The 23020-nt window shown below is 32.3% G+C and overlaps 3 protein-coding genes across 5 annotated transcripts; 1 reads left to right on the top strand and 2 right to left on the bottom strand.

The window, feature by feature from the left end:
- Nucleotides 1-2348: 2348 nt before the first annotated feature.
- Nucleotides 2349-6722, bottom strand: LOC140891918 (protein ORANGE-LIKE, chloroplastic-like). Its single transcript, XM_073300612.1, has 8 exons — nucleotides 6391-6722; nucleotides 5477-5594; nucleotides 4909-5025; nucleotides 4450-4536; nucleotides 4142-4218; nucleotides 3464-3591; nucleotides 2883-3016; nucleotides 2349-2607 (listed from the first exon to the last, which is right to left on the bottom strand). Exons 1-8 carry the CDS (start codon nucleotides 6597-6599, stop codon nucleotides 2530-2532), a joined length of 948 nt encoding a protein of 315 aa, XP_073156713.1. The 5' UTR covers nucleotides 6600-6722; the 3' UTR covers nucleotides 2349-2529.
- Nucleotides 6723-8998: 2276 nt separating this feature from the next.
- On the bottom strand, nucleotides 8999-13822 carry LOC140890757 (sorting nexin 1). 2 transcript variants are annotated; one of them, XM_073298784.1, is made up of 11 exons: nucleotides 13616-13822; nucleotides 13364-13495; nucleotides 12498-12633; nucleotides 11975-12108; nucleotides 11693-11767; nucleotides 11063-11222; nucleotides 10843-10976; nucleotides 10680-10748; nucleotides 10268-10347; nucleotides 9579-9639; nucleotides 8999-9498 (listed from the first exon to the last, which is right to left on the bottom strand). In XM_073298784.1, exons 1-11 carry the CDS (start codon nucleotides 13625-13627, stop codon nucleotides 9298-9300), a joined length of 1194 nt encoding a protein of 397 aa, XP_073154885.1. In that variant the 5' UTR covers nucleotides 13628-13822; the 3' UTR covers nucleotides 8999-9297. The 2 variants fall into 2 exon arrangements, with proteins under 2 accessions (XP_073154885.1, XP_073154884.1); XM_073298783.1 differs by having other exon boundaries at nucleotides 13364-13498; nucleotides 13616-13821.
- A 3145-nt stretch (nucleotides 13823-16967) lies between these two features.
- LOC140890904 (mitochondrial fission protein ELM1-like) lies at nucleotides 16968-22361 on the top strand. 2 transcript variants are annotated; one of them, XM_073299057.1, is made up of 11 exons: nucleotides 16968-17255; nucleotides 17526-17670; nucleotides 17806-17863; nucleotides 18407-18503; nucleotides 18732-18881; nucleotides 18960-19086; nucleotides 20158-20270; nucleotides 20343-20406; nucleotides 20936-21029; nucleotides 21119-21227; nucleotides 22059-22361. In XM_073299057.1, the coding sequence occupies exons 1-11, from the start codon at nucleotides 17145-17147 to the stop codon at nucleotides 22209-22211; spliced, it is 1221 nt and encodes a 406-aa protein (XP_073155158.1). In that variant the 5' UTR covers nucleotides 16968-17144; the 3' UTR covers nucleotides 22212-22361. The 2 variants fall into 2 exon arrangements, with proteins under 2 accessions (XP_073155158.1, XP_073155159.1); XM_073299058.1 differs by lacking the exon at nucleotides 16968-17255 and having other exon boundaries at nucleotides 17547-17670; nucleotides 17751-17863.
- Nucleotides 22362-23020: the final 659 nt, after the last annotated feature.

A 23020-nucleotide genomic window follows, 5' to 3' on the forward strand; every position in this document is an offset into this window, starting at 1 on the left:
AAGAATTAGTTGCTAAATAATAGTTAATTCAAAAATGGGGACCACTAGGGAGTTGAAATAAAGAAAATTGTGGTTAGAGAATTAAGATAAAGTTTGAAGGGTTGGTAGAGATTTTTAAATCATTTACCCTTAATTTATCCATTGATTACTAATTATTTTTTAACTAATTTTACGTTGCGTTTTGGAGATTGCATTTGTATTCATGAATGTGGATTATATTTGTCACATCAAGGAATCTTTTAACTGAAATAACTAAAGATGGGGAATAGATTTAAAATTGAAAAAAAAAAGTACTTAGCTAACATAAAGTCGTGGTTAGATGGAAACTTGAAAGATTTGAGGTTTAATCCTAAATTATGATGTTTTAGAGCATGTATAATGGGTAGTTTCGTATAACGGATGATCAAACTGGTGTGTTAAAGTTGATAATTGATTGTAGGTAGATGTTCGTATTAAATTCATCGTATGTTCTTATAATGATTAGATGTTAAAATATTAACTTTTTTATTTTATTTAATAACTTTGTATTTAAAATAAAAACTCGTAAAATTGCACATAATTGAAAAATAAAATACAACTACATGATTAAATCACATAATTAAATTTTAATACTTAAATCAAAATCTAAAAACATAACATAATTAAATTAAAAAAACACACAATTTAAAAATATACATAATTAAAAATGAACATGGAAATTTTTAAAAAATTTCATAATTTATTTTCAAAAATTTTAAATTATTTTTATTTTTTTCCGAATATTTATAATAACCAGATTATCTGATCGTTAACAATTTTAAAAATAATAATAATAATAATAATAATAATAATAATTGGTGAGCTTCACCACCCAACCAAAGACTCTCCACTAGGGGTGATCACGGTGCGGTTTTGCGGTTTTTTTTTTAAAAATTAATCGAATTGACATTTGCGATTTGGTTATACTTTATTTTTGTAATTGCGGTTTTGCATATAAATTTGGTTTTGCGGTTTTGAGCGATTTTAAGCGGCTGCGGTCGGTTTGCGATTTTTTAATGATAAATAGAATGAAAAAAAGTTCTCAAATTATTTAAAACAATAATAGAAAAAAAAAATAAATAGCATATTTAAAGATAATATAACCACAAATAGTAAAAAACATAATTAGATAAAATATATAACATAAAAAATAAAGCATCAAAATAATGTTAAAATAGATAAATAGGATCTTTTATGTTTCGTTTTTAGTCATGATTATAATATAACTTCGAAGATTCGAATATTTGTTGTGCTAAGAAAGTAAGAAGAGAAAATATTGAAAGAATATTGCGAGAGAAAGTGACGGAGTGCAATTAGAAAAAAAATATTATATATTAAGGTGCCGTTAATAACATTATTTAAAGCAACTATAATAAGCAAGGCGGTGCGGTGCGAGCAATTTTCGGTAAAAAAAAAAAAAAAAAAACCGCACTGTGGATGTTGTGCGATTTCATAATTTTTTAAAAAACTGCAGTTACTTATAAAAAAAAAATGAAAAAACGATGCAGTGTGGTGCAATTTCATCGATTATTAAAAAAAAAATTGATCAACCATACTCTCCGAGCGTTTTCACCACATCATCGCACGCGAACAACTTTCACGTACCATTTCCTCGCCATTTCATTTGGAGGGAACTTGGGAAGAAATGGACCGAGAAAGTTGGGTGAGAAAAATGAGCATAATATACTCTTGGATAAAATAAAAAAAGGTCAAGAATCCAAAAATTAATGAATTTTTACATGTGTTTGTTTTCCCCTTCCTTAATTCTTATAGATAATAATACTAGAAAAAAACACAAAAAATTTTATGAGACTTTTTCACGAGTTAATTTTGAGAAACAAATTGAAAAATTATTATATTTTGTATCAATAATATTATTTATCAATAATATTATTGTATCAGTACGCATATAGATCATTGACATGGATATAAATCTACCAAACTATCTCATCTAAAGCATACTCTAGAAAAAACTAGGAGAGAGAGGAGATTTGAATCCACGACACTTCGGACTAGATCTCAAGTGATTGGGAATTTTAAATATGAAATTTTATATATGTATTAATGTTTATATACAGATGTGATCACGTGCAGGAAATCAGTGTGCGTTTTAGTGGTGCAAAAAATAAAAAATTTAGTGCATTTTAGTGGTGCAAAAAACAAAAAACAAAAAACAAAAAACAAAAATTTTAATGGTTGCACACAGATTTCCTGCACCCTAATATGCAAGTGATCAAATCTATGTATGCATATAACTTCTATTAGATTTTTTTCCCCCCAAAAAAATAAGTGCAGCCGTTGATTGCAATCTCAAATCCAAGCCATACACATTCTGAACAAACAAAATTAATTTTCACAAAATGCAAAGTCACAGGTAATATACGAGATCTTCAAGTTTTTACACTTTCTATCATTTATTGAATGGGCAATTACAAGAAAGCTCAGCTAAGGCCAAGTTCTATTGTCCCTGGCCTAACATTGCATCCTGAAAAGGGAAAATCCTACTCCATTCTAGTCAAATGGTTCTATTCGGGGGTCATGCTCGCTCGCCATCATCATCCCGGTGCAAAGGCATGTCGGGCACATCACCTAACAGGTACAACAAATCAGTAAATTTAATGTTAAGATAATACGTGTGCTCTGGTTCGAGCATGTAATCACGAAAACAGATAATTCGGAGGTTGATGATTGACGAAGCATGTGAAAGAAGTAGTTTCCAACATTTTCAAGAAAACAAGCGAGTGGAACAAAAGAACGAAGATCCAGAAACGGTACTCTGTGTTTAAATCAACACACCAACTGTGATAAATTAGCACCTGAAGCTGTTTTCTAGACTGCATGGTGTTTACAACCAAGTAACATACCTTTCCTGCCCCAGAGCAATTTGGACACCTTGCAGTCGTTGGCGCACGCAAGGGCCCGTTAGAAGCACTTGTTATTATAGGTTCGGTGGACAAACATAACCCACTCGCAGAACAACGGGCACATGCCAAGTATCCTGTCCACATAACCAAACAGTAAGGTTGCAAAAGATTAGTCGAGAAAATGACTACGAGTCATAGACAACAACAATCACTGTTTTATGGGAGGCTCTAGCTGCATTCACTATTAATAGTTTCTGGATTCAAGCAAGAGTGGATGGTAAGGCACGCCACCAACCGCAGATTAAACTTTACAGTTTATAAAGATATTCTGGAAATTTTGTTGTAATTTATGTAGTCTTAGGATGCTAACACACACACATATAGTGTCTTTTGTAGTTGTATCATTAAAAAGTAAACCAACTTTCTTGGTTGCAGTGAGTTTTCCTTTGATCTGGAAGGTGGTTTCCACGTAAAATATCAGATCTTCGTGTATTATTTGTAATTCAGTTTTTTTGCCTAACTACTATCTATATTGGCACCTATATGCATATTGGTTTTAAAATTCAAACACAAACACGTACCAGTTCCATGGCAATACTTGCATCGTTGCTTCTCTTGTCGCTCGACGTTGTTGATTTCTAGGAGCATCAATGCTGAAATAACTCCCACTGCCCCTCCTGAAAACGAGGCGACGATAGGATCCACCTGACTGAAACAAAATTATGAAGTAATTATAATTCCATTGTGTTATCTATTCAAGCTAAACATAATAAAAATTGGTAGATTATGGTCATCTTCGTCAACAAACAGGGATGAGAAAAAAAACAGAATTTTCGGTATACCGAGATTACAGTAACCACCGAATTTTTGGTACGGTAACGGTATGAAAATTTCAGTATATACCGGAATACCGAAATACATAAATAATATATAAAAATTTGAAAATATATAATACTTCTAAATAATAAATTTTAATAAATAAAAGGTTTTTTGGGTATAAAAGCGGCATATACAGTACCGAAACCTCAGTATGCCGTAAAATTTTGGTATAATCGGTACGCTAGTTATAATGTACCGAAAATTTCGGTATACTGAAAATCGGTAAACCAAAAGTTTCGGTATAAAATTTTCTGATACCGTAATTTTCGGTACGGTCTACGATTTTCGATACGGGACGGTATAAGATTTTCGATACGATACGGTATACCACCCCTATGACAACAAATGACTGGTAAATCTAAAGTTTTGTTTATGTATACCTTAATTGCATAGGCAAATGCATGCTCCGAATGAAATCTTCATATGAGGTACCTCCTAAACCCAACTTCAACTCAAGCTGTCACATGAAAAGGGATTAATGATCTAATTAATCTCACATTAATCTGACATTATAACAACTGAACTGAAACTCAATAATTCATAGTGTCAGCTATCATCACATACTGAGCAGAAACTGATTAGAACTAAAAATACTTCACAAGATTAGGTGCTCACAGTCGGAGCTATCATCACATACTGAGCAGAAACTGGTTAGAACTAAAAACACTTCACAAGATTAGGTGCTCACAGTCGGTGCAACCAAGCCGCCAAAAACAAGAATTCCGGATATAAATGAGAAGCTTGTCAAATATAGTTGCTTCAGGGTCTTCGGAGTCTGCTTAGAAAGTGAAGCATAAGTCAGTTAACTCGTTTCCCCAAAGAAAACAATGAAAGCATTCCTCGCATTTCAAGAAAGATCATTAATAATGAAGATACCGACGTATTTGGAAAAGAGGCATATCAAATTATTAAACAATCAGAGAAGACACAGTGAACAATTGTAAAGGTCAAGCAAAATAAAGATGGTATTCTACAACGGCGGAACTGGCATTTGTTTTAAAACTTTCAACACTAAAAATGTAATAAGTTCCAATTGGAAATCATATAGTGAACTAGTAAATGAAAGCATGGGAATCAACAATGATTGTTCAATGTTACATTTGGTAATAAGAATAATCCACAAGATCAACGGGGGTTCTGAAATTACCACATGGGGAAGAAAGGGGATAGATGATGGAATCTCCGGCATCTCATTTTCATCTACACGGCTCTCATCGACACCTTTCCTGTTCTTGATACGCTGCTGTATTCTTAGCCTCCGCACCTTCAAAAAATGCATTTCTGGATGTTATATTCGGAATGTGATGGATATGGCTTTTGTTTTAGAAGTGGACATTTTTAACCATAGATATCATGTAATTGATGACACGTGACATAAAATCAGATTTTTAATGATCTATGACATTTAAAATTTTCAAAATGTAATAAATTCAGCTATATTATATCATAGTTTAATAAGAGACTATGGAGTATTTTTTATAAATGATGAATAGTTGAATTACAAAGCAATGATTGTGCAGAAAATATGAACACACTAGGAAAAATATTTTTGGGGAGTGTACCGGAGAATATGACCTATGTTTGGCTTTTCCAAATATCAAACATGTTGGGAATTTTTCTGTAAACAACTAATGTGTTTCGTATTGGCGCACAAAAGTTCAAAATAAAGCCTTCTTTCCCATGTTCTGACATCTAATAATGAAAAATAAGCTCACTTCTTCCATAAGGAGGAAAATTTTATTGCGTCTGCTTCGAATGTTGTCTTCAATTTCCTGTAGCTGCATCTGCACAAAGTCTTGAACAGTCTCTGGTCCTTCAATAATGCAGAAATTGCTGCAAACAAGTAAATTGGTACAACATTAATATGACCAAATGCTGATGCAGACTTCCGATTCAATTTTATATTAGTTCACTTCAAACACATTAACAAATGTACTTTGGGACTGCAATTTAATGTTCAATGAGGAAGAGGAATTCGATACGATGTATTAGCCCCTCATGAACCTGGTATTAGCCGACTTTAACGACAATACATAATCTTTACATGTGGTTCCTTTAGATATGACAGGTCTTATTCGGTATTATAGAGGCCAAACCAACTATACATAACCAATAAAATCATGAAACAATATTTCAAAAAGAAAAAAAAAAGATTTTGCTAATCACAATTCATCTTTTAATACAAAGATATGGCCCGAAATGCAAATAACCAACCAAAAAAATTTAGGAAAAAAGGAAACTTGAAAACTGATATTGTACAGGAGAAGTAGAACCACTTAATGACAACATATCATTTTCAACAACAGACGAAATTTCTGAGCATAACAACGACAATCAACTGCACATTTACACGTGATTTGAACAATAACCTATATAAACTTGAATTCATTCAGCACCAGCAAGTTCAATTCATACTAGAAAATCATCGCCTACCTCCAGGTGGATCAAGAATTCTGATAAGGCACAACCTAATACTTGCTACATTCACAGCAAAATGCAATCCAAAATCTTGAATTTTCAAACGGAAATCAAGAAAGAAGACAAAACACTCCCCAAGAAAGAGCGAACAACAAAATATGGAAATACACAGAACAAGCTTTAAAAAGGTGGGAACTTTTCAAGAACCAACCTAACACGGCTGTCTTCCGAACGGATTTCGGAATCATCAGCGTCATTGGAAGATGATAAACAACGAATCTGATTTCTGTTGGGACTTGATATGTTCCTCAAGAAACAGAGTCGATTTGGGTTCGCGCTACTTCGGGAGGACACGAGAATTTTGGAGGAGTCTGATGTGGGGAGCGATGAAAGGGGAGAACACAAAGAGAAAGTAGCCATATCTCCCCTATGTTGAGCTGCTGTTCATCCAGCACTTACTTTGGGTATTCTTGTCTGTATGAGAATCGAATCGTCTGCAGAATCTTGGGTTCCAGGCTTCTAAAAAATCCAGAATTTGATTTTTTTTTTATTTTTTTTTTTAAACGTGGAAACCGGTTGTCCCTATTTTTCAATGCGCTGCATAAACTCTTAGCAATAACCTGCAAAAATAAGCTAATCAGAATAGACCGATTAAAAAAAATAAACTTGACAAACTAATTCAAAAAATGTTGGCACGACTTATAATTTAATAAAAAATTAAAATTACTATTGTTAACTTATACACACAACAAATTAATTGATGACACCAACGCTCTAGGCATAATGGTGTAGATGTAACATAATAAATAAAATATTACATGCGTAAATTTTTTTTGGAAAAGATAGGAAACAAAGAAGTATAGGAACTGGAAATAAAATTATTAGTTGTTTCTATAATTTTTAAATCGGAGATGTATAGATGATATGATTTTGATTTTGACGCATTTGCACATTAATTAACAATATAAAGGAATAAATATTTTTATAAATCAGATATGTAACTTGAAGTTGGTATAACATTGATTAAACAATAGAAATGAACGAGCATTTTTTTATAAGCTTATATATATAATTTATCGTTAGTATCGTATTAACGAAACAAATCAATTAGCATAAGTGTCGTAAGCATTATATTGATTATGGTTATCAATAAAGAATAAGGAAGAGTAATTTTATTGATAATATAAATAATACTAAATTATGTGAAATAAAATAGTAATAATTTTTTGGGTAAATTTTCCATGTATAGGTTTTATCCCAGGAAAAACGTATCTATCTTTTTAAAAAGTAATCAAACTAATTAAATATATTCCAATGAAGAAATGGTTTTACTGTTTCTTGTTTATTCGTATTCGTTGCAAACAATATTAAAAGTTTTATTATTTTCAAATTAATAATATATATATATATATATATATAGAGGAATACTCAGTTGTCCAACCATATTTTCCCACTTGGTTCGCGACCACTAAAACCCGGTAGTTGGTTTTAGTGGTTTTTGTTTTTTGTTTTTTGTTTTTTTTTATCACTAATGTCACGGATCAAGTGGAAAAACATGGTTGAACAGCTGAAAATTCTTATATATATATATTATCAAAAGTATTAGATTATCTGACCAAGTCAGTACTTTAAAAGATCGATACAATATTATATAATAATAAAAATAGAATAAAATGATTAAGGCGTGACTTTTTATTTTAAACATCGATTTACTAAATCACTTAGGGCATGATTGGTACGTTAGAATGAAATAAGGAAGGAATGGAATCAACTTTGGAATGAAATGACAACACGAATGAAATAATACTTTTATTCCATTCCAATGATTGATATTGAAAAAAATGAAATGCAATGAAATGTAATTATTTTAATAATCAAATATTTTTAACCAAAAGGAAAATAATAATAACTACTCCTATGTTATTATTATTAATATTATTACTATTATTAAATATTAAATTAATAATATTATAAAATTATTTTATTTTATTTCATTTATCTTATATATTAATCGGAATATTTTTTAAAATAATAATATTTTTAAGATAATAAAAAAATAATTATTATAATAATTAAAATTCAAAATATAATAATAATTATTAGTATTAGTTAAATAATAAAATAATATAATATATAATAATAATAATAATAATAATAAATATTAATTTTTTAAACTAATTTTTATTAAATAATAATATCGATAGATAAATATATAATAAATCATATTAATAATGATGATATATACATAATAATAATTATTTATATATAATAGTAAAATAATTATATAATAATTTGTTGTTTTATATATAAATAATATTAAATATTATTGTTATTCTTATATAAGGCTAGATTTATAAGAATAAACTAAATATAGAAAAAATTTCTCACAAAAATAAAAAAAGAAAGTGGGAATGGTCATTCCCATTCCCATGAACATGGGAATAGCCATTCCCATTCTTATGTTCATACCAAACATAGATATGAAAATGAGATGGAAATGCTCATTCATTTTCATACCAATCATGCCTTTAGTTAGCTAATATAAAAATCTCGTTGGCCTTGGCATTAGACCACTATCTATGCATGTAAATTTTTATTAAGATAGTGTGATAGTCAAGTACATTAAATAACACCACCACTTATTAAAATAGAAATCAAGTTATTATTCTCTTCAAAAAAAAGAAAAAAAGAAATCAAGTTGTTAAATTATTAAAGAAGATCACCACTATCTAGATATGCAATGTGCGTGTTTGGATACGACTAGATTCGATAATAGCTCAAGTGTCTTTTGTTAAAGAAAAAAAAATTGTGAGATGATAAGATTCAATCAGAACTCCATGCTCAATATTCGGTTTTTCTCTGGCACAATTATTTTTCCAAAAATAAATAGCAACAAAAATGTTTAATCCACTAATTTGATCTTTTAGATACAAGATAAAAAAAAAGGGTTTTCGGATTTCCATTTAGCCTTGGGTCTGTACAGTAACAACCTGAAAACCTACACATGGTGGCAATAAAACAGCCGAAAAATCATCCACCCGCTGATACAAGCCAGTCTCCAGCTCGTCTTTGAAGTGAACACTTTTCTATCACAATCCAGGATTTAACATTAGGAAGACTAGAGAGATTCGAGCTTGGGCAGAAGGCTTCGCCAGCCATCAGCGATACCATTAGCCAGGCTTGCCTGACCCTTGGCAAACTCATGAAATGCCAGACCCATGTCTAAGGTTTTCTGTTCTTGAAACTGAACAATCTCATCGTTCATCGTCCTCACAATTCTCTCGAATTTTCGTGTTGCCTCTACGCCATCAGCTTTCAGCTGCATCACAGAGCTGAATATAAGCTATACAGCATAGAGTCTAGAAAGAAACAAGAAAATCACAGAGAGATATCACCAACCTGCTCGTATTCATGCTCTGCTTCCATCAATTTCTCCGATCTTGTTAGTCTGAGCTTGTTCCTGCACACCAAATATTCAAACATACACGATAGATACAGATTGATAATAAATAAAGTGTCATTAATACTGAAAGGATGAAACAAACACAACCCATTTCTACAAAACAAAAATGAATAAAATTCACTAAAACTCTACAACTCAGATGTACTTCAATAATAATAATCAAATAATTGTAAAATAATGTTGAATCTAGAATTTAAGCGAATGAATTTGACCACTTAATATGGAGAATATTAAATGGTACCATCATGATGAATTTGGAGAACATAAAATAGTCTGGGAAAGGATTCAATTTCCTCTTGTTAGTCATGAGATGAAAAAAGGGTGTTGACCGAGATTTTTGTGGCCATACTCCACGGTAAAAACTAAAAACAAGAAAAAGTGTTTAAATTAACAAATAAAGTTAATAAGAGTAAAATAAAGTAAAAAATGAATGTACGTATTGGTTAAAAAAGGGAAAAAAATTCAGCTATATTTGACATCAATCAAGCGACTTAAAATGTTTGGACCAAGTAGAAGCAAATACTTTCTATTGATATATGAAACAAACGGCTTTCTGGTACGATATCATAATTCAAGGGCCTGTCACATAAAAGGAATAGGTAAAACACAGATTCAGGGACCATACATATCTATTTCCTTGAACTTGATTGCATCAGCTAGTTCACAATGGTGCCGGAAAGCATTTGCTCTCTCTGTCATAGTTGCCTGTCCCAGGAGTACGAGAGCCAATTTCAATAACAAACCAAATTTAAAGTTAATCATACCAATGACATGTTATACATAAAATGTTATTATTTACTTCAAAGAGCTCGATGAAAAGTACTTGATGCACATTGCAAATGCCATGAATAATAAGGTTACTTCTAGAAATAGTAAGCACCTCCTTATTCCATCCTCTCATTTTCCAAGGAATTTTATAGCTAACGATTACAATAAAGTTTCAAAGAAAAAAAAAGCTTATAACATACTGTACTTGCATTCCATCACCGATAAAAAGAAAAAAAAAATATTAAAAGTAGAGAAGACCAAGAAGTCACCTTTATAGACTGCACTGCTCGAACATAATCTTTTAAAGGTTCTTCAAAATTCATCAAGAGATGCTGAGCCTAATAACAGAACCAAATAAGCACGTCAGTGAGAAATCCATCAATATAGAGCATTTCCTAAATACAAGAAATATTACGACAAATTAGACCAAACCTCTCTCTGCAGCTTAATCGATAATGTCTCTGATTTTGCGCCGAGTTCAGAAAATGCTTTACCAAGCCCATTTCCTTCGCAGTCTCCTAGTAACTTGAATGCCTTGCCGAAATCAGACAAGGACTGTCCCAACTCTGCAATAATACACAAGCTTTCCATCACATGGACTAAACCACCAAATAACCGAGCATTCAAAATCTGGTCTAACAAACATTAAAACCTCTATGCCTCTTTACTAGACGGTATGCATGCTTTTGGGCCTCAGCTAACTGGTCTTCAAGCTGAAATATATAATTCTTCAATTTTTCATACTCTGGATTAGATTCTTCAACTGGTTTCTCCTTTCCAAGTACAACATCACTCACTTTAGACTGTACATCCTGTCAAAATTGAAAAAGGTGACCACTGTCAAGCAAAACCACTTTTGCCCTTGGCCAACACAGTACCATCCATGGGGCTGGAGACTAATAATGCTTGTCAATCTGGACAGGAGCAGCATAAAACCTTAAAATCTTCTAGATATGGACCAGACAACCAAGATCCAGATAGAAACATCATAGATTCATAATGCAATCAGCCAATCAACTAAAAGGCCCTTCAGTAGGTAAAAACACGTGACAACAAAAAACATTATCCGTTCTTCTCCAAGATGGAAACATTGAAGAAAATGACAGAAAAATAAACATATTAAGATTTTAGTTATTATCAAACCAAAACCACATGAAGAATTGCAATGAAGGAAGCTAAAATCTCTGCACAAAATAAGATCACGTAACTCGAAATGCCATCCTTTTCTGTCTAGTTGCTCCAACTATGCTTAAATTCAAGTTTTATTGTTTAAACAAAGTACCTTGAAAATTTGCATAAAATCTGTTGGTTTCTTCTTAAAAATGCCGGTTTCCTGGGATCTTGCTCTTTCCATAGTCTGCAGATAAACAAAAGTGACAGTACACAATCAGAATCTCAGATGACCAATCATAATGCATTATTAGACGAAAAAGACAACCTTGGATATCCCCAAGACATGACCATATTTCAAGAAATTGATTCTCTCAGATGTAGCAACCACAAATTCAGATTTCCAATTCTATCTTAGTTCATATTAAAAGAAAGTTCCACTAAATCAAGTAACCTGTTCATCTGCCTGTAAAAAGATTCTTAAATCCTCACTCTGCTGAAGCTCACGATGTGCTGCTATCCGGTTGACAAACACGTCTAGCGCTTGACGTCTCATTTCAATGAACTCTGCACTAAATCTGAACTTCTCTGCGTGCAAGAAACATATAATAGAAAAATAAAGTTTCACAATGCTCGCAAATGTGAAAATGCATGCAAAGTTATCACCTATTTATTGGCTACCATAAAAGAGCAAACTGAATCATATAAAATAGATATATATACTAATCCTGCAGCACACAATAATATGTTGCATTTATAATCATCAGACTATGGGCAATTTTAACCATAACATTTAGTATGACCAGGTAAATCAACATTACAGCTTTATAGGCATGAATCAAACAATTTCCAGAATAAAAATTTTGGCTAGTTTATTAAGCAAAGTCCCGTATCGCGAAGAAAGAAGGTATCACAAGTTGGATATACCATACTCAACAACTGCTGGTAGTGACAAATGAAATGCTTCAATATATTACCTACAGTGCTCTTCTCCGGAAGAGGAGGGATAAAGACACCCTTGTACTTTTCAAAAAGGCGGTCTTTTAACCAAACAAAATCACTATATCGTCGAATAACAATTTTCTCATGTCCATCATACTCAGGAAAATTTGTCTGCAAATCAAGTTGCCATAATGTTATTTTATCATTGAGGTAAATATGTAACTTCAAACAAGGTATTACGAAATGAGTTGGCGTCACGTTGAAGATAAAAAACAAAAAACAGAAGTCTGCTACAAATATACAACTGTTTCACCAAAAAACAAAGGACAAACAGTATGAAAACCTCCACAACACAAATCTTCAGTTTTAGAAGTAACACTGTAGCTGAGAACTACTATTGGTGTTTATGGAGGACAGGATCAGTAAGCTTTGTGAATTACAAAATAATCAAAAATTGTTGTGCTTGATGAAAGGGAAGCTGATGAAATGAATACTGGATAATTCATGAGCAGAACTAAAATCTCCCAACCAAAAAACTAACTCTCCAAGATTACAAAATACGGTCCTCGGTATCAAAACCACGCTCCTTATGTTGGGTTTTAACCTAGGAAAACATCCACAAATTTGTGGTGACTGGTATTATTCCTCTTCATGCTATGTTTATTGGTTGATTAATTACACGCAACAACGAATAACATAACACTAAATATCCTCTCTATCTACAACAACAACAAAGATCATTAATACAGACTATTAACACGGCTCAACAAAGTTGAAAAGCCCGACTGAATTGAAGCCCTAATCCACCAATCGAACCAAAGTTTGTTGATTATTATATGTAACATGCACGCGCAAGCTAAACCATACCCAATCTACACATGCAGAAATCAATAATCACTACCTTGGTAATAACTTTGTAGGAGATGTAGGCCTGAACTCCGCTCCCCATTTTAGCTGGATCGGAAACCGATACAGTCAAATAAGGACCTGATGGGGATCTGGGGCTAGGCGACATCGAACCCGATCCACTTCCCTGCTGCACGTTTCATCGATTCCACAGGGGAGAAAAACAAGTTAATTTTCCCGTTAAAAAAACACATCTTGCAGATTTGGACCGGATTGATTAAGATAATGGAAGCATGTTTGCAATTACCGTAGTGATCATGGTTGTTTGGCGAAGAGAATTCAATACGGACGCTAAATTACGCCGGCTACGCGCAGCTTAAGCACTTCTCCGGCCACAAAATGGAGATTGGACGTTAGTTTAGCAGGAGAGTCTGGTGAGTTACGTCACGAAGAGTACCTCTGTGGTGGCCTCCATGTTACGGAGAAGACTTTAATTTTTGCGAATAGGCCCTCTAACGTTTTTAGTATTCCACATCGTGCCTGCAGGTAAGAATATACACACATTCATGTGTGTGCTGATAAATATATACACTAATACTCGTAATGCGTATCTTCTATTGTTCGCTTTTTAACTGAAAATTAAATAATAATAATAATAATCAACAGTGAAATAAAAAAAATGTCATTTTTGTAAATAAATATACATAAAAAGCAAAAAAATGTAGTGAAGGCGTTCATTTCTGTGATTACATAGCTATCAATAGGTAAAAAAAACACTGAGATATGTCGGTTTAGTACATGCCGCCTGCAGGGCACTATCCTGCGGGTGACGTGTAATCCCGTGATTGGTAAAAAATAATTGGTCTCACGTGGAGCTCACTGATTTTAATCAATCATAAGCCGTCACGTCACCCGCGGGACACTACCCTGCGGGTGGCGTCGACTCAACCAGATATGTCATACGAACTTAACAAAGTCTCCCTCATGTTTATATAACACTAATAAACATATACAAATGATGTGTGCATATAAATTAAATTTTTATCATGTATAACAAACTTTTATCTGAAATATAATAAAAATTGAGTAATTTTACGGGGGTGTATTCAATTCAAAATTTTAATGACTTTCAGTGACTTTTAAAATGATAGACTTTTATGGAGTTTGACAGATTTTTATTGATTTTTATAGAATGTTATAGAATTGTAAACAGAATTTTATGGATTTCTGCAGAGTTTTTGGCAGACTTTCATAGACATATGTTTAATAGATTTTATAACTTGAACAACGTTGAAAATATCGATAGTTAAAATATCTACAAACAAATACCAAAGTTTTAAAATTATAGTATTATGGCAAAAATAATATATTTACCTATCATAATATATTTATTTTTCTGTAGTATCATTTAATGTCATTAATATGAAAATTAGTTGTATAATTTATGTATTAAAATAAAAAATTAATTCCAAAATTCCAACCGGCAAAATTCAAAAAATTGAAATTTTTGTTGTTCTTAAAAATTTTGAATTTCAAATTATAAAAATTAATTAATCAAAATTTTATAAATATTTTTTAAATGGGCTAAAAATTAGAAAATTTTGAAGAGAAAATGTGTTTATAGAAATGTGATTTGAATTAGAAAAGATAAAAATATGTAGAAATATTATTTGAAAGAGGAGAGAGAAGAAATGAATAATTAGAAGTTCATTCAAATCTTGAGGATGAATCAAAGACAAATCTTGACATTTTAGCATTGTACATTATGTTTTTATGTTTGTACTTCAATGATTTTCATGGAGTCATTAAAAATCCATTGAAAATTTGAATACATCTAGACTTTTATGAAGTTTTTAAAAGTCAATGTTGAATACCACATGACTTTTAAAAACTCCACGGAAGTCTATTTTGGATACCTCTGGATTTTCGTAGAGTTTATAAAAGTCTAGATTGAATACCTATTGACTTTTAAACTTCACAAGACTCCGTGAAAGTAATTAAATCTCCCACTTTGAATACACCCACCTTATATTTAATGCTATGTTTTTTTGTTATAAATTTTTTGATTATTTATTTTATTTAAATAAAATTATGGTAGTTATGGGTAAAGTATTTTGGAGACAAAAAATGATATGGTATAACCTACAAAAAGTAGTTACTATACAAAAAGTAGTTACTATGTAGATCTCCAATTAATTTTAATTTAACGATAAAACAAATAACAGAAAAATAAAAAGAAGAATAAGAAAAAAAAAGTGAGATAATAAATTAATAATGCAACAACAATCAATTTGTCACGTGAAACTCACAAAAATATATCAAATGAAAATTCCTCTTGACAACTGTTTTACAAGAAAAAACAAGTTTTTCCTCAAAAACAATTCTACTATCGTATATAGAGTTTGAATAGTTGAAAAATGATAATTAAAATGAGAGTTTGAATAGTTGAAAGATTAAAAATATAGAGTTTGAATAGTTGAAAAATGATAATTAAAATTAGAGTTTGAATAGTTGAAAGGTTAAAAATCAAAATGTTGAAGATTGCAATATATATATATATCTATATAATAAAAATCTGGGTTTACGATCCAGTTATGAAAGTAAATTGAAAATACTACAATACAACTTTAAAAACCATAATTACAGTTTTTACGGATTGTAAAGAATTACTTTTGAAAATAGAGTAACACTCTTGTGAGACGGTCTCATCCGTGAAACGGGTCAATTCTACCCATATTTATAATAATAATTAATACTTTTGACATAAATTGTAATACTTTTTAATTGATAACCCATATAAAAGATCCGTCTCATAAATATGACCCTTGAGACCGTCTCATAGAAGTTTTTGCCTTGAAAATAATATTGCTTTGTCTTTTGTTTTTATTTTTGATTTTGTTCTTCTGGAATGATATTATTAAATGATTGACAATATTTTTCTTGTGATGTGTAAGATATATATATATATATATATATATATATATATATAGTTTTGTTATCTTGCCCACCCACCGTGTCCACCTAATATGCCCACCATGAGGTGACACTCAACTATTGGACGCACAATTCACCACATCCAATAGTTGAGTGCCACCTCATGGTGGGCACATTAAATGTGCATAGTGAGTGGGCAGGATAGCAAAATTGTATATTATATATATATATATTTATTTTAATCTGAATTTTCTTGTTCCCCTCATGTATGTGTATATGTTTCACTCGACAACTTGCTTGTTCTTGAATTATTATCTATACAACCTTTTTAATTCACTCTTCAGGCACTTCGGTTATTTCTTCTACTAATTCATTAATTGTATTTGATGAAAAATTTGTTCCGGTTCATATGTCAATTTTTTTTTTAAAAAAATTAATCGCTAAAGACAATCCAGCCGAATCGAATTAAATATTTATAGTATCTGAAAATCGAGCTGCCAGAAAATTTATTACCAGAAGTTTTATTCTTCAATTTAATAAAAAAATAAATTTTATCTACTTTAAATAATTTAAATATTTCTAGTATCTGAAAACCGAGCTGCCAGAAAATTTATTACCAGAAGTTTATTCTTCAATTTAATAAAAAAATAAAATTTATCTAATTTAAATAATCCAATTGATCAGTTAATGCATATAATTTAAGCTCCCGAATAGAAATCTTTTAAATAAATTTAAATTTGGACAACCCAGGTAAATCCTGGATAATAAAAGGAGGAGCCGCGGTCAGGGATCGCGGTCCTTCGTTGAATTTATGTTAAACCCCAAGGTTTAAAGCGGCACCTGGAAAACCGAATTTGATTCCTGTTTTTGTTTATTATTATTCGCCTTCAATCCGCGTATTCATGCGAACAATCAGGAGAGCGATTGTGATCGGAAACGGCTTTGCTGGGGCAGAAAATCAGTGCATCGGATTGGTTCAAGCTCTGGGTCTCTCCAATAGCTACACTTTATATGTAAGCACGTTCTTTAATTCAGTAATTCTGACTTGAAATGGTGCAACAAAAGTTTATCGATTTAGATTGATGTAAAATGATGCTCGTATTACCACTGCTAACGCTGGAGACAATTCTCGTGATTATGGAATTTACCTTTTCCGAAGAACAGCTGTAAATATTTGACTATCTTTTCATTTTTGTGGCAACTATATGAGATTTTCATATGGGAAATAGTTGCGTTATTTTCGTAGTTGATTTAACATTTTCGCTCCTTCTGCACGAATGCAGCGTGTTACTAGGCCAAGAGGGGGGATAAATGAGAGATTCCACTGGTTGCCAGTGTCGGTGCACAAGCAATTAGAGCACAAGTTTAAGTGTATCAGTGCTTTCTCACAGTGGAAGAAATTGGTGCCCTTTTCAGGAGAAAGGAAAGGTAGTCTGATTTGCTGCTCTTACTATCTTTCCGTCTGTTTGCATTCTTCATCCTGATAAATGTCCTGAAATTTTTTCAAGATGGATATCTCTATCAACTTTTTATCCTGTGGATTTTTATTTGGTTTGGGATCAGATGTCCTGGAAGCAGATGCGAAGCATATTGCTAAAATGATTCAGGAAACATTTAAAAGGTACATGTTGCCGTCTTTGTTTCTAATTTCTTTTACCTCAGAACGTTTCGTTTGCATTTTTTTAATGTCTTATTTTAGTATTGTACTTGTTGACTTTAATTATTGCAAAAGTCCCCAAGATGAGAAATATGACTTTATTGTAATGGATTTAGTTTATCATTTTTACCTGATTATTTATGTATTTTTGTACGCGACTTCACATACTCTTGAAAATAATGCTTTTAAAACATTTATTTGATTTGTTTCATTTCCGAGGTAACATTGTGCTTGAAAATTGATACGATGCACTCCAGGAAGTTTTTTCCAATTTCACCTTTCTCAATTCTCCATATATTTCGATACAACTCTAATTTGGATGCTTGATGTAAGCAAATTATTGTTGCATCTAGGCTTTGTCATCATCCAATATGATCATTCCTCTTTTTTACTTCTGAGAAGAAACTTGTTTGATATGATTTTTTACTTGTTTTGCTAGTCGTACACATTTATGAAATATAAATAAGTTTCTCCGCAACTATCCGGCTTAGCTTATTAATCTTTTAGGGATGGCCCAATCTTGGTGATCGCATCTGGTCGCGATACAATTGCGGTTGCAACTTCCATTAAACTCTTAGTTCCTGAAAATGTTTTTCTCATTCAGGTATGATGAGATGGCAGGCATTTGATCCTGCTATTTTTTTTATTAAAGTCATAGGTTGACAACTGCTGAAATATGTGCACGCATGCTCCAATAGCTTTACAATTATTTCACGCTTTCCACGAAAAGATGCACGAGAAAGATATATCCTTGAATCCTCGTCCTGGAAGTTATCCTTTTTTTTTTTGTCTAAATCTTTTGGATGTTTTAGTTGTTTTCTTATGATTACAGATACAACATCCAAGGTCTCGTCTTCACCGATTTGATCTCGTGATTACACCTCGGCATGATTATTATCCCTTAACGTCTGAGGCACAGAAGCAAATACCTTGGTTTCTAAGAATGTGGGTAACACCTCGTCAACCTCCGGATAAACGAGTGGTATGTTCTTGTTTGATAGATTTAGGAATTGCTTCCCCATTGAAGTAACAGGCTTTGCTTGGTGTGATGTCCTCTCAGGTCCTCACTGTGGGTGCTCTTCATCGGGTCAATCCTGTAGTGTTGAGAGGGGCAGCTTCAGCTTGGCACGATGAGATGGCACAGCTGCCAAAACCCTTGCTTGTTGTATCCGTCGGAGGGCCCACAGGTAAATTCTTTTTTTCAATATGTGTTGAACTTACAGTAGATTTATTTTTGTTGGGAAGCTCAAACTTGACTAGTAATCCATAAATACTTCCTGATCTTGATGGTTTGGGGTATTGAGTCTTGCAGTATGGTTTTGAATGCGTAAATCAATAGAAGTTTGGAATTTATTTTGGGCTTTTATGTAAGTGAACCACTAATGTATAATAATATTAGCAGCAGTGGCAACGGTCATGTGTGGACATAAAACATAAAATAAGTACAAGTGTACAACACATAATAAATTTAAAACATACATATAGTAGTTGATAATAGCATAACAATAAATGATACAATACTGATATGCTTATAAACATAACAGTAAATGATACAATGTAGTTAGATTTATGAAAGATTTTTAAAAGTACATAAAACAGAAAGTTGGCTATGACATTGCCGTGAAAACAGAAGGGAAACTTGGAAATAAAAACTGTTTTTTTTAATATAAAAATTGGAAAGAAGAACTGCTCAGTGACCCGCTCTATCATTACCCACGCTCTTTGAAGAGGAAAAGGGAACAGAGGGATGGTTTTTGTAATTTGAATTTTGGCCATACCAACAAACCAAACAGTTTCTTTCACCTGCTCAATCTTAATAAAATAGAAAGAGATAGAAAGAGATTAGTACTTAAAACCTGCACAATGTACACTTACGATGAGCCCTGTGCATAACTTAATTTTTCAATAGAAGTTGTTGGAGATATCAGTTATGAGAAAGGATAAAGTTAAACGTGTGAATCTCAGATACATAATAATTTTTAATTCTCTGTTGTAATTTTACACCACCATGTTGCTTTTGAATCATCAGTTTGCCTTGTTTCTTTTGTTGGTCCATCATTGCAAAATATCATCATATGTTTTTATTCATATAACAAGATACTTAAATTACCTGTTATATGCTGCATCTTATCTTTAATCCACCGAATTGATTTTTTCTTGTTTTAGTTGAGACTGTTAATTGCCGCTTCCTATGCATCTTCCAACTGGGCTTTTAGGAATCACCCCGTATTTTGTGTTTTTTTCATTTTCTCTCGTAGTTCGTTGCAGATACGGTGCAGACCTTGCAAAGCAACTAATAGCCTCACTGAAGATCGTCCTTCCAACTTGTGGAAGCCTCAGAATATCATTTTCTCGCCGGACACCAAAGACCGTTCGTACACTTCTCACAAGTTAATACGATTATGATTCTAATGTTGATGCTTATTTGTGCTGTGTCACATAGGTATCTAACATGCTTATGACTGAATTTGTGAACCATCCTAAAGTCAACGTTTGGAATGGTGAAGGTAAATGATGATTCTGCCTACTCATTTATGTACACCATCAAGTACAAATGATCTTAAAATTCTGCTGATTTTCACATGTGACTGCCAATATACGAACAAAGCTTCTGAAAATGTAGCAGAAAGAAACATGTGACTCTAAGTAGATTTCCTAAACTGAGAAGATTTTATTTACGGAAGTTGGTTTTACTGGGGCTGATGCCTGATCCGTGGAAATGCTCCTCTGCTCTCTCATTTTTTCCCTGTCGATTTTGTGTGTGTTGATTATTGTATATTTTCTGCACAAGAGTATACTGTTCAGATAATCTCATGTTTTTATTATCAAGGCCACTTCATGCACTTTAGCCCAATAAATTTGCCTTCTCGTGATAATGAGGACTACAACATTAACCTCAAAACATTATTTTAGGGAACAAATTAAATAACCATGATTGATTTCTTAACTGTACAAATAATAAGAACTCTAAGCATTTAGCCTTGTTACATTCACATTCTACTATTCACATGATTGCATCTTTATGACAATGTTCAGATCCAAATCCACACATGGGACATCTAGCTTGGGCTGATGCTTTTGTCATCACAGCTGATTCAGTGAGTATGTTGAGTGAGGCTTGTAGCACCGGGTAGGCAATATGATATTTATCATGAAAAAGGATAATTTATCATTGTTAACAAATTCAAAGTTTTTACGTCTAGATGGTTGAATCTGCAGGAAGCCTGTGTATGTCATTGGAGCCGAGAGGTGCACTTGGAAATTTGCAGATTTTCACAAGTCTCTGCAATGTAGGGGAGCTGTTCGACCATTCACTGGTCAAGAAAATGTGAGTAATTTCTACATCATTGCCTTATTTGCGATTGATTTCAGGTGTAGAAAATATATATAATTTATTTTCCCCCATTTTTAACTGTTGCATTTAAATGAAAATATTAGATTTGATCCGGGGGCATGATATTGAGCGTATTTTAAATCTATTTTGATGTAAGAGCTTAATGTGTGAGACTTTGAACTTGAAATTTATTCGATCTAAATTTTTCCCGACTATTAAAATATATTCGAAATTTGGTTTCAAATACTTTAATCCAAAAAACTCCCCGAACGAAATAGACCGAATAGCTTGTTTGAAAATTTTTAGTGAGAAAAAAACCTGAATCTTGACTCGGTAGTCCCGTGATTGACTTAAGCGGTATATAGTTTCTTGTTTCTTATCAAAAAGGCTAGACTTTTTGCAATTTGCACAAAGTTAACCAAAAAAAGCTAAGTCTGGTAGCAACAACTTGAACAAAGGATTCAAATGATGCCAAACTAGTGGCTTGGCTTAGCTGGTAAAAGTGGCTTAGCTGGTAAAAGTATCAAACAAACAGTAGAGACATGATGATCTGTAGAGACAACCAAACAAATGCTATATCGATCCGGTTTATGTCTGTTATGCCTTCGCCCTTTGGTGGACTAAGGTTCTAGGAAACCAATTGTTAACTCTGCACTTTGCTGTATACGACCGTTATGCTTCTGAGGGAATCATAGACTTATCTGCATGATGTGTAGAACCTTTCTCAAACAAGGAATCCTTTTTTCTGATTCGTGTCCTACATGGGGTTTGCACATGTACTCATTTGTTTTGTTTTGTTTTTTTTTGTTTTTTTTTCGTGTCCAGATTTCTGAGAAATGGGACTACCCACCACTGCACGATACCGAAAATGCAGCCGATGGAGTGATTAAGGCACTCGCCGAACGTGGCTGGCAATTGATGCCTGTTTCGGACCAAGAAACTGAAGAAAGGAATAGAGTAGCAGGTTTGCATATATAGCAGAGTTACGAGGTAGGAGCTATAGAGCTAACCATTCCTTAACATGAAATTAAAACAACCATTTGTTTTACGACAATGATGGAGTATCGAATGCAATAATCCAATCAACATAATAATAATAATATTATTTTATCGAATCAAGATGTTATTTTTATATACATATTGCTGAAATCCAAATATTATTTTGGACCAAGCGAAGCACCTTCTTACCCATTTGTTGTGCAAGGAAAATTGTTAACAAATAAACGACTTACTCTAAAACCACAACCCATTCGGAAGAGATGCCATAAACTTGTGTCTCTCAATTTTCCCAACTTTATTGTTAGGTTGGACGACACATTTGAGAAAAAAACATTCCAAGTTGAATCCTGGAAGTAAAGATCAAATAACAAGTAGTGATCACCACTTTCCATAGGATAAAATCACGGATTACTGAATTCAGTTCTTAGAGTTCAAAAACTACCAATATTTTCACAACTCAACTTTAAAAACCTTGTCTTCGCATTTCGAGGAAATATATATATATATATATATATATATATATATATATATATATATATACTTCTTTAAAAACACAAATTTTCCACTAAAAAGCTTTTATGACTATGTGTAATTAAATGGTTAATGAATATTTTGGAAAATGATATATGTATGATGAGGCTTGAGGTTTAAACATTACTTTTGAAATTATAAAATTATTTCTGTTTATTATTTGAAAAAAACTCTTATATTTAAGATAATATTATAATTCAAATGTAAAATATAACGAAAAGAGAGATGTAGATGTATTGGAGCAATGTCCTAATAAT

This window comes from Henckelia pumila, chromosome 3 (assembly GCF_033568475.1).
Source record: "Henckelia pumila isolate YLH828 chromosome 3, ASM3356847v2, whole genome shotgun sequence".
NCBI classification, from domain to species: Eukaryota; Viridiplantae; Streptophyta; class Magnoliopsida; order Lamiales; family Gesneriaceae; genus Henckelia; species Henckelia pumila.